Source organism: Schistocerca gregaria, chromosome 1 (assembly GCF_023897955.1).
Source record: "Schistocerca gregaria isolate iqSchGreg1 chromosome 1, iqSchGreg1.2, whole genome shotgun sequence".
Classification (NCBI taxonomy): domain Eukaryota; kingdom Metazoa; phylum Arthropoda; class Insecta; order Orthoptera; family Acrididae; genus Schistocerca; species Schistocerca gregaria.
The window spans coordinates 360,807,628-360,831,445 of NC_064920.1; the positions used below are offsets into that span (position 1 = coordinate 360,807,628).

Here is a 23,818-nt window from a genome sequence, read left to right on the forward strand (position 1 = left end):
GAATACATTCATCAAGTGTCATGTATCTGAAGTCAACTCAACATCCACTTCAGGCCAAGCACAGCAAATACACAAATCATCAATCAGGGTGGTAGAACAAGAATCTGAAGACGACTCCAGTATCTTAATGTTTTTCTGTTGACTTGGTGACAAGCCAATATTTTTAATGTTTATGGGAGATTTTGACCAATTACTTTATTTTGCTCTCCCTTGGATGGGCTTTTAAAAATTATGACTAAGCTTTTAATGAACATTTATTTACTTCCAAATATTACAATTGTACTATAGAGAACAATATACTTCACTCACCATTCTCTATAGAGACCTTAAATACACGAATATTTCCCCCTTTGCATTTTCCAAAAAACTTTTTGAGGGCGTCATTTGCTGCAACAGAAAATACAGAATTGGAAACTCTGAACAAATTAATTACTCATTCTATATGTGGTTTAAACTACACGAAAACTAACAATGCGCGCTTTCATTAAGAGTTCAATTCAGGTCACACACGTGAATATTTCTCCTAAAGCTTTTAATAATTTTTGCATACTTAGGCTACATGTGCCCGAAATTCATCATCCAATAAACTCATGCTACCGGCCCACTGGAGTACAGTTCGATCGTGAACTGTAACTAGGAGATGAAAGTCAATTACACAAGAAAATTGTTACAAGTCTTTTTTGGTAACAAAGTCATCCATTACAATCTGATTACGACGTACGTTTAACCACCGGTACACTGAACTCAGTACTTTGTATCAACTATTCATGACGAATTTGTGCTTCAGATTTTTAGTTTAGAAGATATGAATATTTCTGAATGAATGTTTACTTCTGTAAATGCTAAAAAATCAAAAATTGTATTTTACCGCGTATCCCCGTCTGATGAGACATTTAATACTGTGGTAAATATAAATATAGAAACAAAATACGTCCCAACCCCTCCTTTTCGGAAAACCTACCAAAGACTTCAATGCAGCAACTACATCTATGCCACTCAACGTCACGGTACGCACGGTTTCCACAGGCAAGAATTTCTTACACGTGCTTCCCCCACCACCACCACTCGCGTAAGTCAACTTACATGTTGAAGATCCGTACATGCACACTGTCAATCAACTTACGAAAGTTGAAAGGCGTTTTCTTTTCTCGATGTCACTTCCCCCACGAGAATCAGCAACTGCAGATTGGTGGATCTGTTCTCATACTGCTGCAGAGATCTGAAACAGTTTGTTAATATGCGTGAAAAGATAGCGTCATGAAAAAATAATAGCAGTCTTCAACCAAGTAAATAAACACATTTAACGTTGCAAAATGTTCTTAGACAGTGAGCATCCAACAACTACTTATAAACACTTATTTCTAACAGAGTACTACACCATCGTTTGGAGTGATGAAATGGCTTATAAATTGTTGAAATTAAGAATGTGAACTAGCTGAGATACATTTCATTGGAGAACAGTCAATACCACTGTCCAGGTATTTTTTATTTCAATATAAGGATACTAATTTTTTTACTGTAGCTTTTGAGTATTAACATTACTGTGAAATGGAAATTTATTTGTGGGTTTAGGGATTTAAAAGTAATCTTGGCCCTCATTAAAGTCTTATATAAACATACGCCTTCACATTAGCGGCGGCATTGAATATGGTCTCTGCTGAGAGGTAGTAAAACGTTAGTTTACAAAATTAAGAGGGTAAAACAAATGTATATTTACAGCACATGTGATCTATCAAAAGCTTGACTAACTCTGAAAATAAAAACAAAACTGATATGTTGAGACAAAAACCTTACTTTCCATTGCACCTTCAGTGTATTGTAGATAACATAAAAATTAAAGGCAGCACTTTTCAGAATGCAAAATGTATATTGCAGTGACTCCAGTTACTAGATATTTCTCTGTTGCTTGTAATTTAATATGAACAGACACTGCATAATTATATTCGATTTTGTACAACAGCCTGAAATATGGCTTTAAAAGATTTCAAAATGTCTTTTATTCATTCCAAAATTATTTTCGAACTACACATCGTCCTCATCTGAAACCTTCCTTATTAGTGTACTTTATGTTCTCAAACGATTCCTACAAGGTGCCCATATCCGTATCCATCATATGTATTTACGTTTTTCTTCCGTAAATGTCACTATAAGCTCCTCAGCTAAATTCTGTGCAGCTTCCATACGAGTAATTTCACTTGTTGCCATCTTGAAAGTCGCCTAAGTAGTGTTTCCAACTCAGGTGTGTGAAAACGCAAATGATAAAGTAAGGGGAATGATGGGAAGCAATGCACTTGTAAGAAATTCATACCTATGGAAACCCAGATGTAAACAACTAAGTGTATCTCAGGAGTGGGCTTTAAATATTTATTAAATAATCCAAGGATCATCTTGTAATTGTGTAGGATTTTTTGTCAAGATACAATGAACTTAACTCAAATATACATCCATATAGAATATATGAGAACAACTTATTTTTTAGAATTTTTTTTCATCTCATGTTAACCAGATTTTCAAAATTCACTACATTTTTTCATTGTCTAACAAAGTGCACTAACGTGTTTGGTGGGAGTGTTCTTATTCTGTATCCTGTTCATATAGGTTTTTATTCTGCACAAAGCACCCCATTTTGCATTTTACACAAAATAATTAATGTAATGATTGCATACCTTTCATATCCATGAATGTATGTTCTCCGCCTAGACTTCTGTATCCGTTTATCCTACTCTACCTGTCTCCACTGGAAATCACGTTGCTACACCAGTAACATCAGTTTCTGGCAGATCACAGAATTTTAGCGCTCTTGGGTGGGTGACCATATGGGTCTGCCAAGAGCTGTTGGCAAGCAGATGCACTCAACCCTTGTGAGGCAAATTGATAAGCTACTTGACCGAGAAATAGTGGCTTCAGTGACGAAAATTGACAACAGCATGGAGAGCAGTGTGCCGACAACAGGCTCCTTCATATCCGCATCAGTATTGCTTATCAGCTGAGGATGATGCAGCAGTCAATCGGTATCACTGATTATGCCGAGGCCTATTCAGGCAGTTACAGCTAACCTGCCTCCTGTACTGGCTGATGGAGAACTCATCTCCAAAGAAAACTGTAATACCTTTGCATGTCCTTCGTCTCCTGCAGTTTCAGCTCTCTGCACCCCAATGTACCCCTATCCTTGAGAATGGAGCCTGCTGTCTCGCTTTTATCAGCATGTCCCACCTTCCTTACGTCTCCACACAAGCCACGTTATCTTCCAAGTTAATTGCAGCCAGCTTCACAGCGAATTATGATGTTATTCCTGACATCTGTCTATCCTATCAACAATAACCTACCCCACATCTTCCATTCCAAATAAAGGCTCCAGCAAACCTGTTCCCCACATTGCTGCAATTCTACTCGCCTCCAATCACTTACATTTCTTTTCTCCCTTCCCAATACTAACCCTTTCCATTCACATAATACTTAGTCTACAATCCCATATGCAACCAAAACCATCACCTAGAAAATTTTATGAGGAGCCCACAGCACCATCATTCTTACAAGTCTAAGGCCCACATGCATCGTCATCTCATAAAGATTAAGACTATTACCTGTATTCCACTAAATGCACTTAACGATTTTATTCAAAGGCAGGAGCCTCCCTTCCCCTAGTGAGACTGTAGGTAATAGAAAAGGGAGTTCCAGCAAATATACCAAAATCCTCTTCTATTGTCCATTTCATCCTAATATGCCGATGATGCCTTACATCTCGCCCTCCAGAAATGGTAAGGATCCCTTCAACTCCCCATCAAGCAGTTAATCTCCCAGTACAGCCAATGATACCTCAAGATCTACATCTACATCCCTACTCCACAAACCAATATCAAGTGTTTGGCATAAGGTATGTCCAATTATACAAGTTATTAGGCCTTTTTCCCTGTTCCATTCATGTATGGAGCGCAGGAAGAATGATTGCTTGAATATCCCTGTGTGCACTGTAATTTATCTAATCTTGTACTTGCGATCCTTATAGGATCGATAGGTAGGAGACTCCAATATAACCCTCAACTTATCGCTTAAAGTTGGTTCTAAAATCTTTCTAAGAAAGTTTTTGTAGAACAGTTTATATCTATCTTCAGACGAGCGCCACTTCAGTTTTTTTAACATCATCTTGTCACTCTCCCATAGTTCGAACAAACCTGTGCCGATTCGTACCGCTCATCTTGTATCCATTCTATATCTCCTGTTATCCCTATTTGGTACGAATCCCATACACTCGATCAATATTCTATGATGTCACATGACTATTTTGTACACAGTCTCCTTTGGAGACTCAGTCTACTTCCCTGATATTCTACCAATGAACTGCAGTCTGGTACCAACTTTACCTATGTGATTGTTCTGAACCTTTCAAAGAGCAATGCAATCATTATAGAGTGAACCACCAATATATTCTGCCCCCATGCCTTCTTCATCACTACAGTTGCTCTACCCAATTAATTAACATTCTAAAATACTTAAGACTAAAGTCTACACTCGTTTCCAGAGAAAGCATTCGGTGTTCACGTGATACGTAGGGGTGTGGAAAATCTTTGGCGTACGCTTTGCAGCTGGCGGCGTTCGGCTGGGTGAGAAACCAGGGCAACAATGTACGAAATAAATTTAACAATAATCTTAAAATAATGTTAAACTGAGTCCATTCTGTCGAAGCAGATTTATTTTCACTCAGGTTGCCGGCCGGAGTGGCCGTGCGGTTCTAGGCACTACAGTCTGGAAGCTAGCGACCTCTATGGTCGCAGGTTCGAATCCTGTCTCGGGCAAGGATGTGTGTGATATCCTTAGGTTAGTTAGTTTTAATCAGTTCTAAGTTCTAGGCGACTGATGACCTCAGAAGTTAAGTCGCGTAGTGCTCAGAGCCATCATTTAGGTTGCTAACAAAACGCTCCATGGTTAGTTTGAAATAGTTTTAAGTCTAGGGGACTGATGACCTCAGATGTTAAGTCCGATAGTGCTTAGAGCTATTTGAACCGTTTTTTGTAACATAACATGGGAACTCCATCTGCTAACCACGCATCAACAAGCCCACAATAGACTAAAACTACTAACCAACCAAACATGGGACTGCATTCCTCCATCATCTTCCACACCTACAAAATCATAATCTGACTCTTCCTCACTTACGCCAATGGCTTGATTTACACTCCACCAAAATTCTAGTGTTCTTCCAAATCCACGAATGGTTTGCATGCCACCTGGCATTTATATTTGTCTACACGCCCCCATTCGAATCCTGGATGAACTTAATATTTTCCCTTACATTTATTCACAGTGAAGACTTGACACAAATTTGACATGAACTACCTAATCATTTCATCTCCAGTTATAATCTGTTTATAGTCTCGCACTTGTACCAGCTCATCTAGCCGACACTACACCCATACTCCTCAGATTCACACCTGAACAACCTCTCATTATATGGCTAAGAAAACGGCCTACATATCTTCACATGTTTCCAGCTTCCACAAAATACTCCTTTTACTAACCATTTGAGGATTCCTCTCATAAGTTTGGTTCAGAATTCTGTTTCTAATCGTTTTCCACCCAACATACAGGTACTTTACAAAAGACACTACTGTTAAAACTGTCATCAGCTGCTGCTCATTTTCTAAAAATTTACTGCAATGAAGTGATATTCATTTTTATAGTATTGAATACTATTATTTTTGTATTTTAAAACATGATATTATTTTCTAACATTTTCCAAAATACAACCATAATTTTTTGTAAATTCAAGGAACAAATAATTATTCCAAGATTTTCATTTTTTAAACAATGTTCATATGTGTGTCTAAAGCTACAACTTATTTGTATGTTATTTACATTGTAGATGAACAAATGTGATTGATTAATAACAGAAAACTAGTAGCACTTTCCCATTGGCAAAATGCATTCCTGAAGTGGATAAATGTAAAGATCTAAAATTTATCGGTACCTGTGATGACAATTTATTTAGGTTCTATTAATGTAGTCACAAATGCACTTCTTTTATTGTGTCTTAATGCATCATTATAGTGGCTTCTCGCATCATAGCTTCCAGAGTCTCCTACTTTTGCACCCTTCTGCTTTCGAATTCCTTCTGATGTAGCTCTTCTGATCCCCCTACCACCTGTTGTTTTTGTGTGTCCTCTTCTCCTTCTGTTAGTTGGAATCTATTCCACCATCTTCTTAGGACTCCCAAACAGCATACATGCCCATATGTCTCAATCACTATTCTTTGCTTGTACCCATTACACCGAAACCCCAATTCACTCTTTTATGTACGTCTTCATTTTTAATTTTATCCCCAAGCATTAACCTGCAGCAACACTGCAAAAATTCTGTATCCATTGATAATAAGTTACTGCTTCCCATGTTTCTCCTCCACATGTTGCTGTTCTTTCTACAATTGTTTTAAACATCCGTTTCTGATCTAATATCTGTGCTCTATAACACTCGATTTAATCGTTTGATTGCTCGCCTATCTTGCCCAATGTGAATCTTAATTTCGCTTTTACTGGTCCCATCGTTGTTAACAGTGATTTCCAAATATCTCTAACAGTCTGAAGACCTCACGACTCCAAACTCTAACTCGCTCATCTAGCAACCAAATATTCCATTTTCTCTAAATTAATGTTTAAACACCTTTCCTCACACGAATGCAGACTTTCATGGCGTATATTGCTGGTGAAATCTCAGACTACCATCTGGTTGGCTATGCTGAACTTCCATGACGTTTTGATGAGAGTCACTCTCATCATCTTCTGGTACAGTGTCGAATACTTTGAGAGATGATAACGAACATCGCAACAAGCAAAATACAGCCAATAAACATGGATCTGGAGACATATACTTTCTCAAATAAACTCGTGTTTATAGGTAGGGCTACACTACTATTGGGTACAGATATTAGCACAGTCGTACCATTGGCGCTCCATCTGATGTGTCGGAAGGGTATTATTATGTCTTATTCACAGCACACTACCTACCATTACGTGGTTGTTGCAGTCAGTTGTGTAGTTGGAATCTCTCATAGCTACGTGAGCTTTAGTCATTTTGTTTGCCTTATTGTACCATATTGTCCACCCTGGGTCCATATCATGGTGTTTTACCCACCACTTGGTAGCCATTGAGGGCTAGTACTCGACAAGTGACATTGCATATATCATATTCTGCTATGGTTTAGCAAATGGACACAGCCTGATAGCCCGTGCCCTGTATGCTGAAAAATATTCACAGCACAGAGTGCCCTTTGGTAAGCTGTTTGGCAGACTTTTCCAGCGTCTGAAGGACACAGGTACCCTTGCACCTTGGAGCACTGACAGTGTACAGTCCACACGTCTGACATGGAGAAGCATGTGCTATGTTTGGTTGAAGAAACCCCAGGGACGATTATCAGCAGCAGAAAAAGTGTCTCACTCTCTTGTCCAGGAACTCTCCTATCCATGAACAATTGCTGTACCCATATCATCTACAGAGCGTTGAGGCCCTAACGCCACAGGATCATCATAGCAGATAGCAGTTTTGTCAATGGCTGTTGCAGAAGTGTGCTGCAGATCCACAGTTCATAACCAAGATTTTGTTTGTTGATGAGGCAGGCTTCACAAGAGATGGTAGTAGTAGTAGTAGTAGTAGTTTTATTCATCCGTAGATCTCTTTTTACAAGGATATAGGACATGTCATAGTATTTACAAGCTTAGATCAATTTACAATAAGCTAATTCGTATACACATATATTTACAGACTTCTAGTTAGAGACAATCATTAGATTTTACTCCTGGTATACAATAATTTATTTACAATTAACTCATTAAATAATGTAATGCCACACTATTCACTCATATTTCACTATCAGTCACTGCACACACTATACACACATTGTTTCATAACACTTCACTTACTACACACACACACACACACACACACACACACACACACACACACACACACACACACACACACACATACACATACAGGTGATCCTTGGGCCATTTTCTGTACTGCAAGTTCCCATTTGCTATCCTGAAAAACTGAGTCAGCATCCCTTCATAATGAGTGAGATGTTGAGCTCAGAAAGAGGAAGAGGTGTTAGTATTGTGCTATGCATAGCTTGAGGGGAGAGTGTCTCTAGAAAGGAAAAAAGAAGACAAATAATAAAGTGAAGGTGTTATGTGGAATATTGGATGTTTTATAATCATCATTATTATTATTATTTGTTTGTATAACATTTTTTTATCAAACCCCTACTCTGCTTTATCTAAGTAATCCTTCAATGTATAAAATGTATTGCATAACAGGTACTTTTTAGCTGCCTTCTTAAATAAGTGTATTTTTGAAATTTCTTTAATCTCTTTTGGTAATTTATTGTACAGTTTTATTCCTTGGTAGAAAATGCTGTTTTGAGTTTTATGTTTATTTTTTCTTGGTAAATGTAAGTTGAGTCTATCTCTTGTTGCATGGTCATGGACAGAGCTGTTTGTGCAGTAATTGCCAATGTTACTTTTGATGTGTACAACTGACTGGTAAATGTGTTCACATGGAGCAGTTAAAATTCCCAGTGTTTTGAACAGATCTTTACAATGAGCTCGACTACTATTTCTGGTTATTATTCTTATGGCTCTTTTCTGGAGTTTGAAAATTGTGTTCATATTTTGTGGATTTGTTCCCCAAAAAAGAATGCCATAGCTAAGAATTGAGTGTACATATGAATAATATGTAACTAAAAGACACTGCATGTTACACACAGATGATAGAATTCTAAGGGCATAACATGCTGATGACATTCTGTTTGCAAGTACCTTTGTGTGTTCGCACCACTTCAGCTGAGAGTCAATATTCATTCCTAGAAATTTTGCATTTGTTACACAGTCTATAGAGGTGCCATCTACATTTAATTTAACATTGTCATTTTTCCTCTTCAAACTGAAGTTCATGGCATTAGTTTTCTTTATGTTTAATGTCAATTTGTTGCTTATTGACCAATCGTAAACTTCCTTGAGAGTTTCATTTGCTTTCTCGGTAAGGAGTTCTCTTGTTCTCTCAGTGACTATAATATTGCTGTCATCAGCGAAGAGAATTTTCTCACCATGAGTAACACTACTGGGAAAGTCATTGATGTATATCAGGAATAGTATTGGTCCTAATATGCTACCTTGTGGAACCCCTATATTAATATGTTTTGGTTCTGATAAGTATTTTACTAAATGTTTAGATCTATTTGAAGTATGTGTTATCTCTACTCTTTGTACCCTATCTGTTAGGTATGATCGAAAACAGTCATTAGCTACCCCTCTTATTCCTAATGCTTCTAATTTATTTAATAGAATCTTGTGGTCGACTGTATCAAAAGCCTTAGAAAGATCCAAAAATATGCCTGTGACACACTCATCTTTATCAAGAGCATTAAGTACAACTTTTGTGAATTCTACTATGGCTGACTCCGTATTTTTGCCACTTCGAAAACCAAACTGTGATTTGCTTAAAAGATTGTATTTATTCAGATAATTCATTAATCTGTCTTTCATAATTGCTTCTATTATTTTTGAGAATGCTGACAGCAGGGAAATGGGCCGGTAATTTTCTATGTCTTCTGCATTACCTTTCTTAAGCAAAGGTACAACTCTTGCCTGTTTTAGCTGCTCTGGAAATGTCCCTGATGTGAAGGATTCATTTATTATATTTGTTAATGGGCCTTGTATAATCCCTATGCATTGTTTCAGTACACACATTGGTACATCATCTAAGCCTTCTGACTTTTTATTTTTTAGCTTTTGAACAGTTTTATTGACTTCATTCTCTGTGGTTGGAAGTAACATCATTGTATCTAGTGCAACAATTTTTGCAGGTGTTATATTTGTTTTGGGGAATTTTTGCTGTAACTTCTCTGCAATACTTGAAAAATGCTCGTTTACATAGTTTGCTAAGTGTTGTGGATCATTTATTACCTTATCCCCCTCCCTTGGCAGTATGTTATTCTGCGTTTGTTTGCCTCTCCCCGTTTCCTTTTTTATAACATCCCAGACTGCTTTGCTTTTATTCTCTGCATTATATATTATTTTGTCATTAAATGACTTTTTTGCAGCAATCAGCACCTTCCTATAAATCTTTTTGTATCTATGATAGAAATTTAAGAATTCTGGATCATTGTGAATCTTTTTCATGGAACTGAGGTGTTTAAGTGTTTGGGAGGACTTCTCAATACCTGCTGTTATCCATCTGTTTTTGTGAGATGTTGATACAGTCATGCATACTTTTGGAAATGCTGTTTCAAAGTTCAATTTAAACAATGTGGAGAATTTGGAGAATTTCATATTCACATTGGTTTCCTTATACACTTCATCCCAGCTTTGTTTTTCTAGTTCTTTTGAAAAATCTTTTATTTTGATTTCTGATAGATGTCGTTTATAGGCTTGTAGTTTAGGGAATGATTCGATGCCTGATATTACTGTTGTTATTTGACAGAGATGGTCTGATAGTCCGAGATATTTTACAGCTACATCACATTTTTCCCTGTCTATATTTGTGGCCACATGGTCAATTACTGATGCAGTCATTGTAGTAACCCTTGTTGCACTATTGACCAATAGGGACATGCCAAAACTTTGAAGGATATTTATGAAGGTGCTGCTGGATTCATTTATGATATTAGTGTTGATGTTTATGTCCCCACACAGAATTATGTTGACCTTTGTACTTGAGACTTTATCTAGAACTTCTGTTAATTTATTGAAAAAAGTGTCCACACTACCACTGGGAGATCTATACACACACAAAATGATTAATTTCTTGGTGATATCGAGCCCTGATAATTCAATAGCTGATATTTCAATGTGTTTGTCTTCACTTACTGTACTGAGGTCAGTCTAGATTTGAACTGTGTTCCTTTTCTGATATAAATGCATGATCCTCCACCCCTTGAAGTAGTTCTGCAGTAAGAGTTTGCCCTTTCATACACTGATAATACTACATGTTGGATTTCTGTGTCTCTACACCAGTGCTCAGTAATACAAACTACTGCGCAGTTCAAAGATTGGAGCTCAACTTCTAATGCTTGTATTTTATTTTTTATTGATTGCATGTTTTGATGGAGGATTGTTAAGTCTGTGAAATGCCCCATGTTACTCTTTCCGATGGTTTGTTTTTCTTTGTGACATCTGGTATGTGTGATTTTTGAAGTGTTATAATCTGTCTTGTGAGTGATTGTTTCAGTATTTTTTGAACTGCTAGAGATACTCTTTAGGCAGGGGAACCTGTTGTCTGGATTTATCCTAAAAAAGACCTACTTTTCCTACCTATGACAACAGGTATTTGACCATGTGTGGCCCGAGATCCACCCCCTATACTTTCATGAATCAGCTGTACCAATCTTCCCTTCCCAGTCCTGTTTAGGTGTAGGCCATGCCTAGTGAAACCCCATCTGTTGATAGTCCCGACGGGCACCAGAGAAACATGAGCAAAGTTGGCCATCCTCAGAGCCATCCCCAGCCCCACATTGATTCGCCTCACAGCTCCATCAAGGCGTGGCTGATCATGACGCCGGAACAGCACAACAAAGTGTACATTGGTGCCATGAGTCAGGGAAGCTATCTTGTCCAGGTCACCACCTATTTCATATGCCCCATCCCTGTCCAAACTGTTTCCCGCCCCACCCACTATCACTACATGGTCCTCTTTTGTAAAATCCTTACATAAAGACCCTAGGTCCTCTATCACATGACTTAGCCCTGCATTTGGTTTGAAGATACTGGTGGCCTGGTACGCTGCCCCTAAACTTTCCTGTAACTGAGGGCCTACACCTCGCCCATGGCTACTACCTAGCAGCAGCACTTTCTTCTTCCTAACACTTTGTACATTCCTAGGCTTCTTGGCCTCGGTTGAAGTGTGCTGCACATTTCCTGCTCCTCGTTCTACCTGAGGCTCTTCTCCACTTAACTCTGGCAGTGGCAGATACCTGTTTTTGGTGTTGATGATAAAACTATCAGATCGCGTTCTCTTTCTTCCTATCCTCCTACCAGCTGCCAGTTCCCAACCACCCTCCTCCCCCCTATTTCCCTTGATCCTTATCAGTTCCTTCCTTGCTTCCTCCAACTGTGCCTGAAGGGCACAGATTATTCTTTCCTGCTCCCCAATCAAAATGTTCCTACTGCATACTCTGCAGTTCCAGGAGAGAGCCTCTTCTGTTCTCCCAATATTCTCCCCACTGCATCCCCCCCAGTGAAAATATTTCCTACAAGATTGGCAACAAATCCCTCTACTCACTACCCTATAACAGCTCCCACATTTCTCACTCATGGTCAGTTTCGAAAGAATAGTTAAGTTTAAAGAATGTTTTAAATTTGTCAAGGTCGCGAGATTGTATGTCTGCAAGCAAACCAAAAAAAAAAACGACACAAAGATCTTATGTGCGGTGGTTGTTGTTTTTCTACTGATTTAGAGATGCAAAAACAGAAGAATGAATTTGTAATTACTTTGCTTTTAGAGAATTTAAGTTATCAGGCGTGTTTGGTCAGGTTTTTAAACGTTTATACTCGGAAAATTTAGACCTAGATCGCGTCTATCTAACTAGTAAACAATACGAAATGTGTTAGTTAAATACGATTTAGAAATGTTTAATTACACTTTTATTGCGACAATAGACACTGATGAAACTAGTAGCTGTCTTTTTTAAACGAGTTTTGCACTATCAAGAAAACTTGAATAGAATTTGTTGTGTTTATGTCCCGCAAAATTACGGCTTATGTCGCGATTATCGGGACCTCAGCTAAAGAACAAGTTTTTTCAAAAACAAGCTCTGCTTGGACGCTAATATTCAGTTGTGTGACAAGAACGGACACTACAGCAAGTAATAAAAACAAAGAATATTTAAACTTGGCACTATTTCCTCTTAAATAAGTTATTTTAGCGGACGAAGAAAATACCTGTGATCTCACTCGGCGGCCATCTTGGTGCTGTGAATTTCCATAACCAGCATGTATATGTGTTACCACAAAGATTAACTGGGCGCAGTATCTGGACTTTCTCATAAATTAATTGCCTGCCTTACTGGAGACTTTGAAGCAATGAATACAAAGTGTTTCATTTATGATGGAGTCCAGCACACATTCATCACAATGTGCACAAACTTCTAACACAAACATTTCAGGACTGTTAGATTGGTTGATGGGCCCCACACTTTGGACTGCTCGTTCTCCAGACGTCAGTTTTCTAGATTTTTGGTTTTGGGGACACCTGAAGGAATTGGTCCACAATATGTCAATCAACAATGTGCAGACATTACAGTCATGTGCTAGCAGGTACAACAACAACAACTGGGTATACCACACACACACACACACACACACACACACACACACACACACATATTTTGTGTGTGTGTGTGTGTGTGTGTGTGTGTGTGTGTGTGTGTGTGTGTGTGGTGTCCATTTATTTGCACCCCTTCCCCCCTCATGCCAGGTTTGGTGACCCATGCTTGGGTGGACCGGCATTTTATCCCACTACAATCAGCCTTATTGTAATGTAATGTAAAGAAAAAGTAATATGTGTCTGTACTACTTGAAAACTTATAACAATAAAGCTGCAAGGTGCCGGGGTGGATAAGAGTTTGTACCTCTTTAATTCTGACGAATTTTTCATGAGAACGATACTTGCACTCGACCCTTTCCTTACCTACCAACTAATTAATTACGCACACAATGGTAACGAAAGGAAATGATGATGGGCCCTGCTAGTTGGTAAAATAAGGAGTGCACACTCACAATAATTTAACAAAAATCGTAATCTACTCAGAGAAGAAAAGAGAATTTTATCATGATAAACAACATGAAATGGGATTCTCCATATATCTATGAAATGGTTTGCAGATTTAATATTATAGTAAGATTTATTATACATCAGAACATAAAGGCACATTATTAACGACACAAACAGTAGGTTAAAAGGTAAGGTATGCTGAACTATTATGAGAATAATATTGGCTTGAGAACAAGGGGCTCCTACCTTCTGTGATGCAATAGATTGATGATAATGACTGGAGGTCTTAATGAATCAAATATTACTCTCCCGACTACATTGCAGTATCACGATTGGTAGTAAGAGCTCAAATAGGATCACATGGAGAAACAAGCAAAATGGACTTGTAGCAAAGTGAATGGTCGTGCTGTTGAGGATTTCAGTATCAAATTGATAGTTCCTATAATGCCAAAGCCCCAAAATACTTTACCAATCCTGAAATCTGTAGCAGGTCATCGATAAGCAGCGTTCTGATGATGTAGCCTCCGAGTTCTGCAGTACAGCAACTCTGTTTCAACCTCTGGCCTCGAAGGCTGTCTGAGAATTTTAAGTTCTACCAAAACAGTGCGACTAAGTCGCAAGACCTTCCGACTCTGACGAAGATCAGATCTCGCATCCCTGCGCCCACACAATGCAAGAGCGAAGCCAACATCGCTCAACTCACTACTATCCTCGAAAACCGCGAATCAGCATTCAGTGCTGATTACAAAATTCCCCCATAATGTCTGAGAACATCATTCGCGCCAATAGGGACCGTTCGCTCCAATTTCAAGCAGGGCTTTATGTCGTCAGTATTTTGGGCTCTCAGTACAAATACTCTCATTACAATAACCGTATTCGGCGTGTTGCCACCGTGCAATGATGTAAAACATAAATAAAATTAATGAAAGTGAGAGGCGATATGCAAAAGAAGGCATGGAACCCCTCTCAAAGTATGTAAATTTCATTCTAAATCATAATAAAATTAATCTTTGGAAAGAAATCATGAAGATGCAGGTTCAAAAATTACTTAAAAGGATTGAGCAATCAGCATCTCAATTAGTTGCAGCATAAGCTAGACACGAAAGTACAGTTTCATTACAATAATTCCTGTTACTTTCCCAACTATGAAATAGATGAAATATAAATTGAGAGTTGTTTGGGTAACATAAAAGAAAAAGCGTTATTTCGCCTCAGTAAACTCCAAAAAGATATGTGTTATTATTTAATAAGTGTACCTCTAATACTTTCTCTGAAACATAGTCATAATTTCTTTTCCAACTTTCATACTGAAGTAAGGGAAAAAAGGAAACGTTGCAAGAGGGTTACTGTGCCTGTACTCCTTTCAAAGCTGTAGTCTTTTCTTTTTTTTAGGGCAACAATAGCAATATCATCAGATGAATTAATGCAGCAGCTCCTTATATTATAGAATTTTACCATCATATTCTAACAAACCAATATGTGCGATTCCTATGTTAATTAGAGTTGTTTGTGATATCGTCTGCTGTTTAACAAAAACTGTAATCTTCTTTCTCCTTTCAGCAATGTTTATTCTAAATGCATTTATAAAGTACAGGATTCATGTCTAACAAATTATACTCAAGTATTTACAAAAAAATTACACTTTTCCAAATTACTTCGCAACTTGTTGAAACATTATTTGTAACTTCCAATGGAAAAGGCTTTCGTCATAAAAATTAATAATTCTGTAGATTTCATTTTATATCAGTGGATGTAATATTTTTCCAAGTATAACTTACATAACAACTCAAGAAAATTTACTGTTTACCAAACATAAAACTGTTATTATATTGAAGAAATAGACTTATATTTATTGTAAATAAATCAGTATTTCGTGAAAGATAAATATACTCATATACTGTCATACTTGTATATATGACATAATTTAAAATCTGTAAATTTCTATTTTGCAACATTACAAATTAACTTTTACCAGTAATTAATTCCATTCATTTTTGAAAGAGTGAAAAGAAACTAGTTTACATAAAATGTTGATAATACATAAACCAGATTTTGTTTCAATTTCAATTTGATCCATTCAAGCTTCTAGAATCTTCTGGAAGCAATACAGATTGACATTTACAACTATATTCCCCTCAGAGCGCACGCTTTGGTACTCACTTCACTTCAAACACTTCTTGTTAGCTCTCATTGTGTGTCAGACTACTTATGTACTGCACATATAAACTGCCTTTTGTTACTATGAGAATTGTGCGTTTAAATGTTTCTCCTTTGTGCTAAATCTTTGTGTTTTTTGCTACACAAATGATGCTGCTTGTTAATAATATTGTGATGTTGTTAAAGTAATGTGCTTCAGTGTTATTTTCAACCACAAATCTGGATGAAACGAATTTTAATCAACATTTTTATTGGACACCATCCCCTAGATGCTGATGCCAAAATCAAGATAAGTACTCATGTAACATCTTCTCTTGGAACATTAAACGGACAGTGCAATATTAAAATGCATGCATGAAGTACTAATAGCCTATCCAAATGGGTTGTTGTAATATACACAGAAATAGCTCGCTAATACTCTGTTCAGGATTCAGGGATGACAGTTCGGCAAGGGCAATTCCAATACGGAAACTGAATTTAAAAAAAGAGAAGAGAGAAAATGACATCAGTGTAGTAAGAACATCAGACCAAAGAACAATATATATATATTGTTTTAATCCTTATCCAAGTTCGATCACTCCCACTGTACCTTTCATTGGTATATTCTTGGTAGTTTTGGAACTGTTGCTGCCTTTTCATTCTTCAAATTGAGACCAGTTAACATCATACTCGTTACTATGTATTACGAAAAATACTAAATGAGATGCTCCCCAATGGCAAACGAGTTTACTGGCTGTGTGAAGTATGTTTTAATTTTTGTGAAAAATTACTGTTCATTGTGAGAAAAGTGAAGTTCTTCCTTTAAACATGAGACTAGCTGAAACAACGAGATAAAACAGTATTACACAGAGGTTTTTGAGCACCTTGATGCATACGAAATTGTTTTGAACGTCCCTAAATGCATGTTTAAACAGCCAGAGATAATGTTTTTGTGCCACCTTGTTTTATCAGCAGGATCCGCACTCTGACAGAGGAAGTTGAAGCCATTTTGAGTATTCCTTGCACAGCCAAAGAATTACACACATTCCTTTCAGTGCTCAATTTCTACCGCTGTCATCTGCCGCATGTGGCAGAATTTCGAGAAGCACTTTTGTCAAGTCTGGCCAGTCCGAAAACAAAAGTCAGCTCACAGACAATGATAGACGCCTACGTGACCGCCAAGAAGAGGCTTCTTGTTCATCCTGCTTTAGAAGGACTCGTCGTGCTAGTGGTTGACGGTAGCCAGGTAGCCATTTTTGCAGCATTGCAACAATATGTTAACGAGATCTGGGAGCTCCTCGCTTTTCTTTCCCAGAAATTGTCCCCATCTCAGCAACAAAGGAGAGCACATCAATGGAAATTGTTGGCGATCTATGCACACTTGAAATATTTCCAAATGTAGCTGGAGATAAAAGAATTCACAATTTAGGTAGACCACAAACCTCTAACCTTCACCTTCTTCCAGAACAACGTCAAGTGCTCTCCAAGGCAGTTTAATCAGCTGGAATTTATTGTCCAATTACCCACTGACATTCAACGCTACCATGGAGACAATCAATCTCACACATCTGGCTCAAGCATGGCAGTCAAACTAAGAACTCCGAGACTGCATAAAAGATACCATGACAGGCCTGCAGCTCATGCTCATTGACGTATCACATGCAAACACTAAGGTGTATTGCAACACCTCCAAGGGAAAAACTCACTTGTTGATTACAGTAGAACTGTACAAACATGTATTCCATAACCTGCACGATTTGTGTCGTCCTGTAGTAATGGAGGTGACGAAGCTCATATCTAATCGTTACATGTGGCATGAGGTACAAAATTATTGCCGTCAGTGGTCTTGGAAATCCGCGAATAGTCACCACAGAAAAGATTCATATGATGTTCATCCGCTGGTATGCAAATCCCCTTACAGAACCGAGAGGTTCGCCCACATACATATTGTCATGGGACCACTAGTACAATCAGGAAGTCAAAGTTGTTTGCTAACCATTACTGATAGAGTCACAAACAGGCCAGAAGCTATTTCTGAAGATAATTTCTCTGCCAAGACGCTAGAGCCGCTTTTGTGTCGCTTCAGAAGTCAACTGCATATGACATCTGAAGAAGACAACTAACAGAAGACACCTGATCAAATTTTGCAGTGGATCTCATCACATAACAAGGATTTATCATCCAAGCGGCAATGGCATGGTCGAATTGTGGAACTGGTCCCTAGAAGCTGCCCTCATGTCTCATGAATCAAAGCGAATGATAGCCCTACCATTAATTCTGCTTGGCCTCAGCACACCATACCTCAACACATCGCCTACTGAATTGCTCTATGGGAAATGCTATACCTGCCAGGCGGGTTTTTCGATCCGGGTGCCTGGACAATGGACCTATCACAGCCAGTGCAGTTCACAGTTCATTTGAGAGACTGAACCTCGTACATGAGACCGCAATCAGCTCAACGAGAAGCCACATGGCACATGTTAGTCCATAAAAAGTTGAAGTGTTGCAACCACGTCATGCTACAAAAAGATGGCCCCAAGCCTGCGCTCAGGCCACCATGTACTGGATCACACTGTGTAGGAGTAACACTAGATAAGATGATGAACATTTTGGTTAATGGAAAAAGAAACACTGTGCCTATTGACCGAGTTAAGCCAGTGTTTGTCATGGAGGAATCTTTAGATGATCAACTTCCCCTACACCAAACAACACCTCCTGTAACTCCAGCAACGCAGATAAGACATCAGACACAGTCTGGATGAGTGTGTATTTCCCAGTTAGATTCTAGGACGTAGAGGCGGTAGTGGAGCTGTTATCACTGGTCAGTTGATCACATACTATGTGCTACCTGAGTTTGCACGCTGTCCGCTAGGAGCACTGACATGTGATTAGTCCTTGCCATGGTGTGCAGACATTCCATGGTTTTCGAGTGTTACATGTTAGATTATCCCGTTGTTGGCTAGGTTGAGAGACTCTTGCTCTTATGGTATGTCAATGAATTGTTTCCTCCAGTTATGTCAGTTCTGTTTTCATATTTCCTGCGAGTCCTGTAATTTATAAGCACGCTAATTACGGAAATAAAATGCGTTAAATACAGGAGCCAACTGAACACAATTCTTCCACAATAAGCAAATGAAATTAAGCCACAAACATCGCACACAGCAAGACTTGTGGTAATATTATATAGCTGAACATACAGACACAACTACAAAACACAATAATGTTAAATACTGAACTAAGAGAAACAGACTGTGTTTCAATTCAAGTAGAGCCACTAAGTATCAGTGCTACTAATGCAAATTTCCCTAAGATCAAGCTACAAATGCTTAATGTGTTGTAATGTAGAGTCAATATACAGAACAACTCAAACATAATTAATCGTAATTGAACAGGAGCTGTCTGCACAGTAACTGCGAGAATGCTCTGTTGCTGTGTCCACAATTATTTTTACGTTATATGCTGTCTTTCAAGAATTCAACTTCCCTAACAGAAAACTTTGTGTAATTATCGCTTTCTGTTAACACTGTCTGTTCATCCACTATAGTCAACATGCTCTTCTGTTCCATCAGACTGCTGACTTCTCCATCCTCAACCTCTTCTACTATTCCATACACTAATACTTCTTTAATCAAGGTCCAAACAATTCTTTCTCTTTCAGTATTTTAATTTCTTCTTTCTTGTATCATCTTCTGCATCGAGATCAGTTCAGTCTTCAATCTTTGATCCTTCTCCAAGTATTCTGTCCTTGTTCTGCCTTTTCAGAGTTTGAATAGTTTGTATACATAAAAACTTGTATTAGAATTGCAAATATAGATTCAATGAAGGTACTGTATTGCTATGCAACAAATCTGTTATTACTTTCGGGCTGATTTTCTAGGAACTGTTTCACTTGAATTAATTCAAATCCTGTCTCTTTCTGGCTACAGTTAACTGGTCACTGTCTGAGTTCAACTCAAAAAAATGTATTCCTTCCTCATTATCGAACGTGAAAATCCCTGCGAACGAGACCATAGAAAATGCTCATCCTTCCCTGTTTGTTAGACCTTCAATTGTCTCCCTACTTCTGCATGTTAATATTCTTTCAATCCTCTACTCACCAGTTTACTGACCTCTCACTGGCACAAAATATCTCTTCCCTTTCACATAATAGAACTTGTTTCTCCACTAACGAACCTCCATCCCTCAGTCCCCCTTTTTACTTGTGATTTATTTTTTAACCTGTCAGACCAATGTACTTTCAGCTACATTTATGTTACACAGAATTTACATTTGAATTTTCATTAAATATATATATCAAAACTTCAGTTACAGAAAACATTTACAACTTTGGGATTTGTGTGTGGCATGTATTATATTAAACGAACATTAAAACCATTGTACATAATTTTAGAAAATACTAGACTAATTTACAATGGAGAAAAGTCTCTCTCATATCTCCCACCCAAAACTCTAAGATAATAAATTGCTTTTATTAGAGTTTCTAACAGTTACATTTATTTATTACAGTTATGTCACATGTTTGATAAATTGAACAATTTGATTTAATTCACTTCCACACCCAGATTCATACTTCTCACATCCCTATGGCCATCTGAGACCAGCACTGCAATGCCCTCTCCTATTTCACTGACACCTATGATTTTTTTTAACAATCTGTGATGTAGTGTTACTTCAGATGTTCACTCTGCTGAGCTCTGTATCACCCGGTCGGGCACCACGACCTTTCCATTCATACACAGCTCTTTTGGCTGTCTGCACTCTTCCACATAAAGAAACCATTCTCTTCAATCTCAGCAGTTGTGTCTGGCACTGTCAACAATCAGTAATGTGTCACAACTAGCTGACCATTAGTGTGGAGGCTCTAATCTTGATTCCTCTTGCTTCCTCACTAAACATTATCACACTGAATCACTATAAAAACATATGATGCAAACCAAGAGCACAACACTGAAAATCGTTTTCTTTCTTGTATCTTCTCTTAACAATTCGTCTTTTAATAGTAAATGGGCTTATACTTAATTGACCTATTTCGCTTGTTTTTTGCATTCGTTTGTTTGCTGGCTTCTTCACTTGCTGGTTCGATACATCCATCAGCACTTTGTCATCCTAGTAGGTGCTTCCTGTAACTCCTCCACCGCCTCCCTCTTCTAGATTAACTAACCAAAACATTCTTGTGCCAGCTACTGATACTCCTTTATTCATAATACTGAAGTTCATCTGATCAATTCAGAATATTTAATTTCTATGATATCTTGTTCCTTCTGATGTATATATTTATAGTGTCCTAACACAGGATAGGCTAAGGTGACAGATAACATGTCCCAATATGAGAGTGCACTCTCTTTATTACACGAATAACAACAGTATAAGACAATGTCTGTACAAGAGATAGTCATATGACTAACTAAAGCATGCACAAGGTTCGAAAGATCTCATGGCTAAGACCACAGTTGAACAGTTGATAGTCAGCAAGGTTAATATGCAGTAGCACTTCCACAGAGGCCCTCGCCCTGGTAAATGTGGAGTACTTGCGGAAGGTGAGCAGCATGTTCCAACTATGCTGCAACAGTATGAGGCCCATTTGGCAGGAGAGGCATGGTGAGGTCCAACTGGTTGTAGGATTCAGTCAGTGCAGTGGTTGTGCCAGCTGGAGTGTCTGTACATGGGAGTGATTCCTATGTCATTGCATAGAGGTGATAGTCCCAAAGATTTACTGGAGGTCGCCAAGTCCAGTCATAGCAGGTCTGGTTGTAGGCATTGGTTGTCGGTGATGAGCTGCAGGGATCACCTTGTGGGGTGGAAGTGCCAGAATCCTCGTAAGAGGTGTTGAGTGGATGAGATGTTCTGGGTGTAGTGATAATGAAGTAGCCATCTAGTGCCAACCATGACATAATAGCAGGCAAGTGAATATGATTTGCAGCTTATAGATGTGATTGAAGTGACAGGCAATGAAGCTATTCTCGGCATACCATTCTGAGTGTTGTCCCTCGATGATCAGAAAATTGTCAGCTAATTTGACATTGAAGTTTTGGACATCATGAAATACTTCGAAATCGTTGAGAGCATTGGTGTGCTGTCAGGCCATACATCTGAGGGGCAGGGAGCAGTGCTGGCTGGCACAAAGGAAGCGATGTGTTGCCAGTGGATGAGTCGTAGTGAAGAGCAATGTGAACTTGAGATGGTTTATCATAACTGTTGTAGTCTTGCCACTCAGTTATATTTCGAAAGTGTGTTCCCCTCCTTTAGGCACTTTGTGTGGATCTGAGTATGGTGGCTGTAAAGCTAACTGAATTGTGTCGTCATGGAGCATAACAAAGTTGCAGATGGCCAAGGCCTTGTACAGTAAAATACTTGGCATACTTTGCAACTTTTGAGCAGGTGTGGAGGTGTGGCGTTTTTTCCATGCAACGAGGTCGGGTAGGTGCATGACTGTGACCTGTACTTGTTTAAGTACGAAATCGGTTCGTAAGGAGAGCGTTTCGCCGTATAGGAACTCTGTCAGAGAAGCCCCTAAGTTAAATTTGTGTGCCGAGCACACACTTAACAGCACTCAAGGCGTCTGTGACAATGACATGTTTCAGGGTTAGATGAGGTCGTTGCTCTGTGGATTGTAGGCAGACATCCGATATTGATGAGGGCCCCAAAGATTGCATAGTTCACGGAACAGGGCCGATTCAAATTGCCGAACTTCATCGGTTGGTATTGTTACCATGCATACAAACTGAAAAATTCATGTATCAGTGAAACTTCTGGCTGATGAATTTGCTGTGATGTCGCTAAGAGGTATGTGTTACACATTCAGCAAACGAAGAATATATAGATAGTCTTTGGGCTCAGAGAAAGGTTCCTACCAGATCAAGATGGGCTTGTTGGAAACGTCGTTCAGTACCTCGAACTGATCACGCGATGACTGCCCCTGATGCCCATTTTACTCTGTTAAGATAGCATGCACGCCCATGTTCATGCTATGCAATCTTTTTTAACGTTTAGCCACACAGAGCGATCTGTGATGAGGGGCTTCATCAGGTGAATGCTGGGATGTGACGAGTTTTGCAACTCATCAAAGATGATCTTCCGAAGCAGCTGGGAGACGAGGGCCTAGTTCGAACCTGTGACACGTCACACAAGGTCTGTCTAGTCTGAGGTTATTTGTGGGATCGTGGAGAAGAGATAGTCCTCAACAACATCGTCGACACCCTTCAGGTGGTGGACGTTGGTCATAAACTATGCAGTATAGTCCATGCATTGGAATCGCCTGGGACATATGTCTTCAAACGATCTTTGAACTGATTCTGTTAGTGGTCAGTGGTCCTTGTAAATGACTAGTGGTCTGCCAGTCACATCATTTTTGAACTGGCACACCGCTTTATAAACCGCTAGAGGTTTTTGGTTGTAGGCAGACCACTTACGCTGTGAAGCTGTCAATTTATGTGAGTAAATGACTGCTATACACCTTCCGCTTCGTGCTCAAGAACGGCCCCAATAGCGAAATTACCCACAACAGACGCAACAGTGAGTTGATAATGAGGAAGTGGGTGTGCCAAAGTGCAAGGTAGTCTTTAAGCTGATCAAAGGCATGTTGTACGAGAGATTCGACCATAGCTTATGTTTACTCTTGGTCTCATTCCCTCAATAATCTCCATGAGTGGGACAGAATGATGGCTGCATGCGGAAGGCGACAGTGATAGAAATAAACCATCCCTAGAAATCAACAAACTTGGAACTTATGTAGTGGGAGCAGCTGATGGGTGTACTCTGTTTTTGCTGTGGTGTAGGACAAATGCCTCCAGCGTTTTTAACATCTCCAAGAAAGATGACATCAGTTTGTCAAAATTGGCATTTTTTTTCATTAATCGTGACATCGTTATCAGCAAGCGTGTCAAAACCTGTTGAAGATGTAATCCATGCATGTCCTTTCCTGGCG

General features: G+C 38.7%; 1 protein-coding gene across 1 annotated transcript in view; it reads right to left on the bottom strand.

Moving 5' to 3' along the window:
• Positions 1 to 985, bottom strand: part of LOC126346209 (twinfilin) — an 85,818-nt gene extending 84,833 nt beyond the window's left edge. Inside the window, exons 1-2 of the mRNA XM_050002167.1 lie at positions 869 to 985; positions 310 to 387 (exon numbers count right to left, since the gene is read on the bottom strand). Of these exons, the coding sequence (XP_049858124.1) occupies positions 310 to 387; positions 869 to 893 (103 nt within the window). The 5' untranslated portion in view covers positions 894 to 985. The remainder of the gene's footprint in view (positions 1 to 309; positions 388 to 868) is intronic.
• Positions 986 to 23,818: the final 22,833 nt, after the last annotated feature.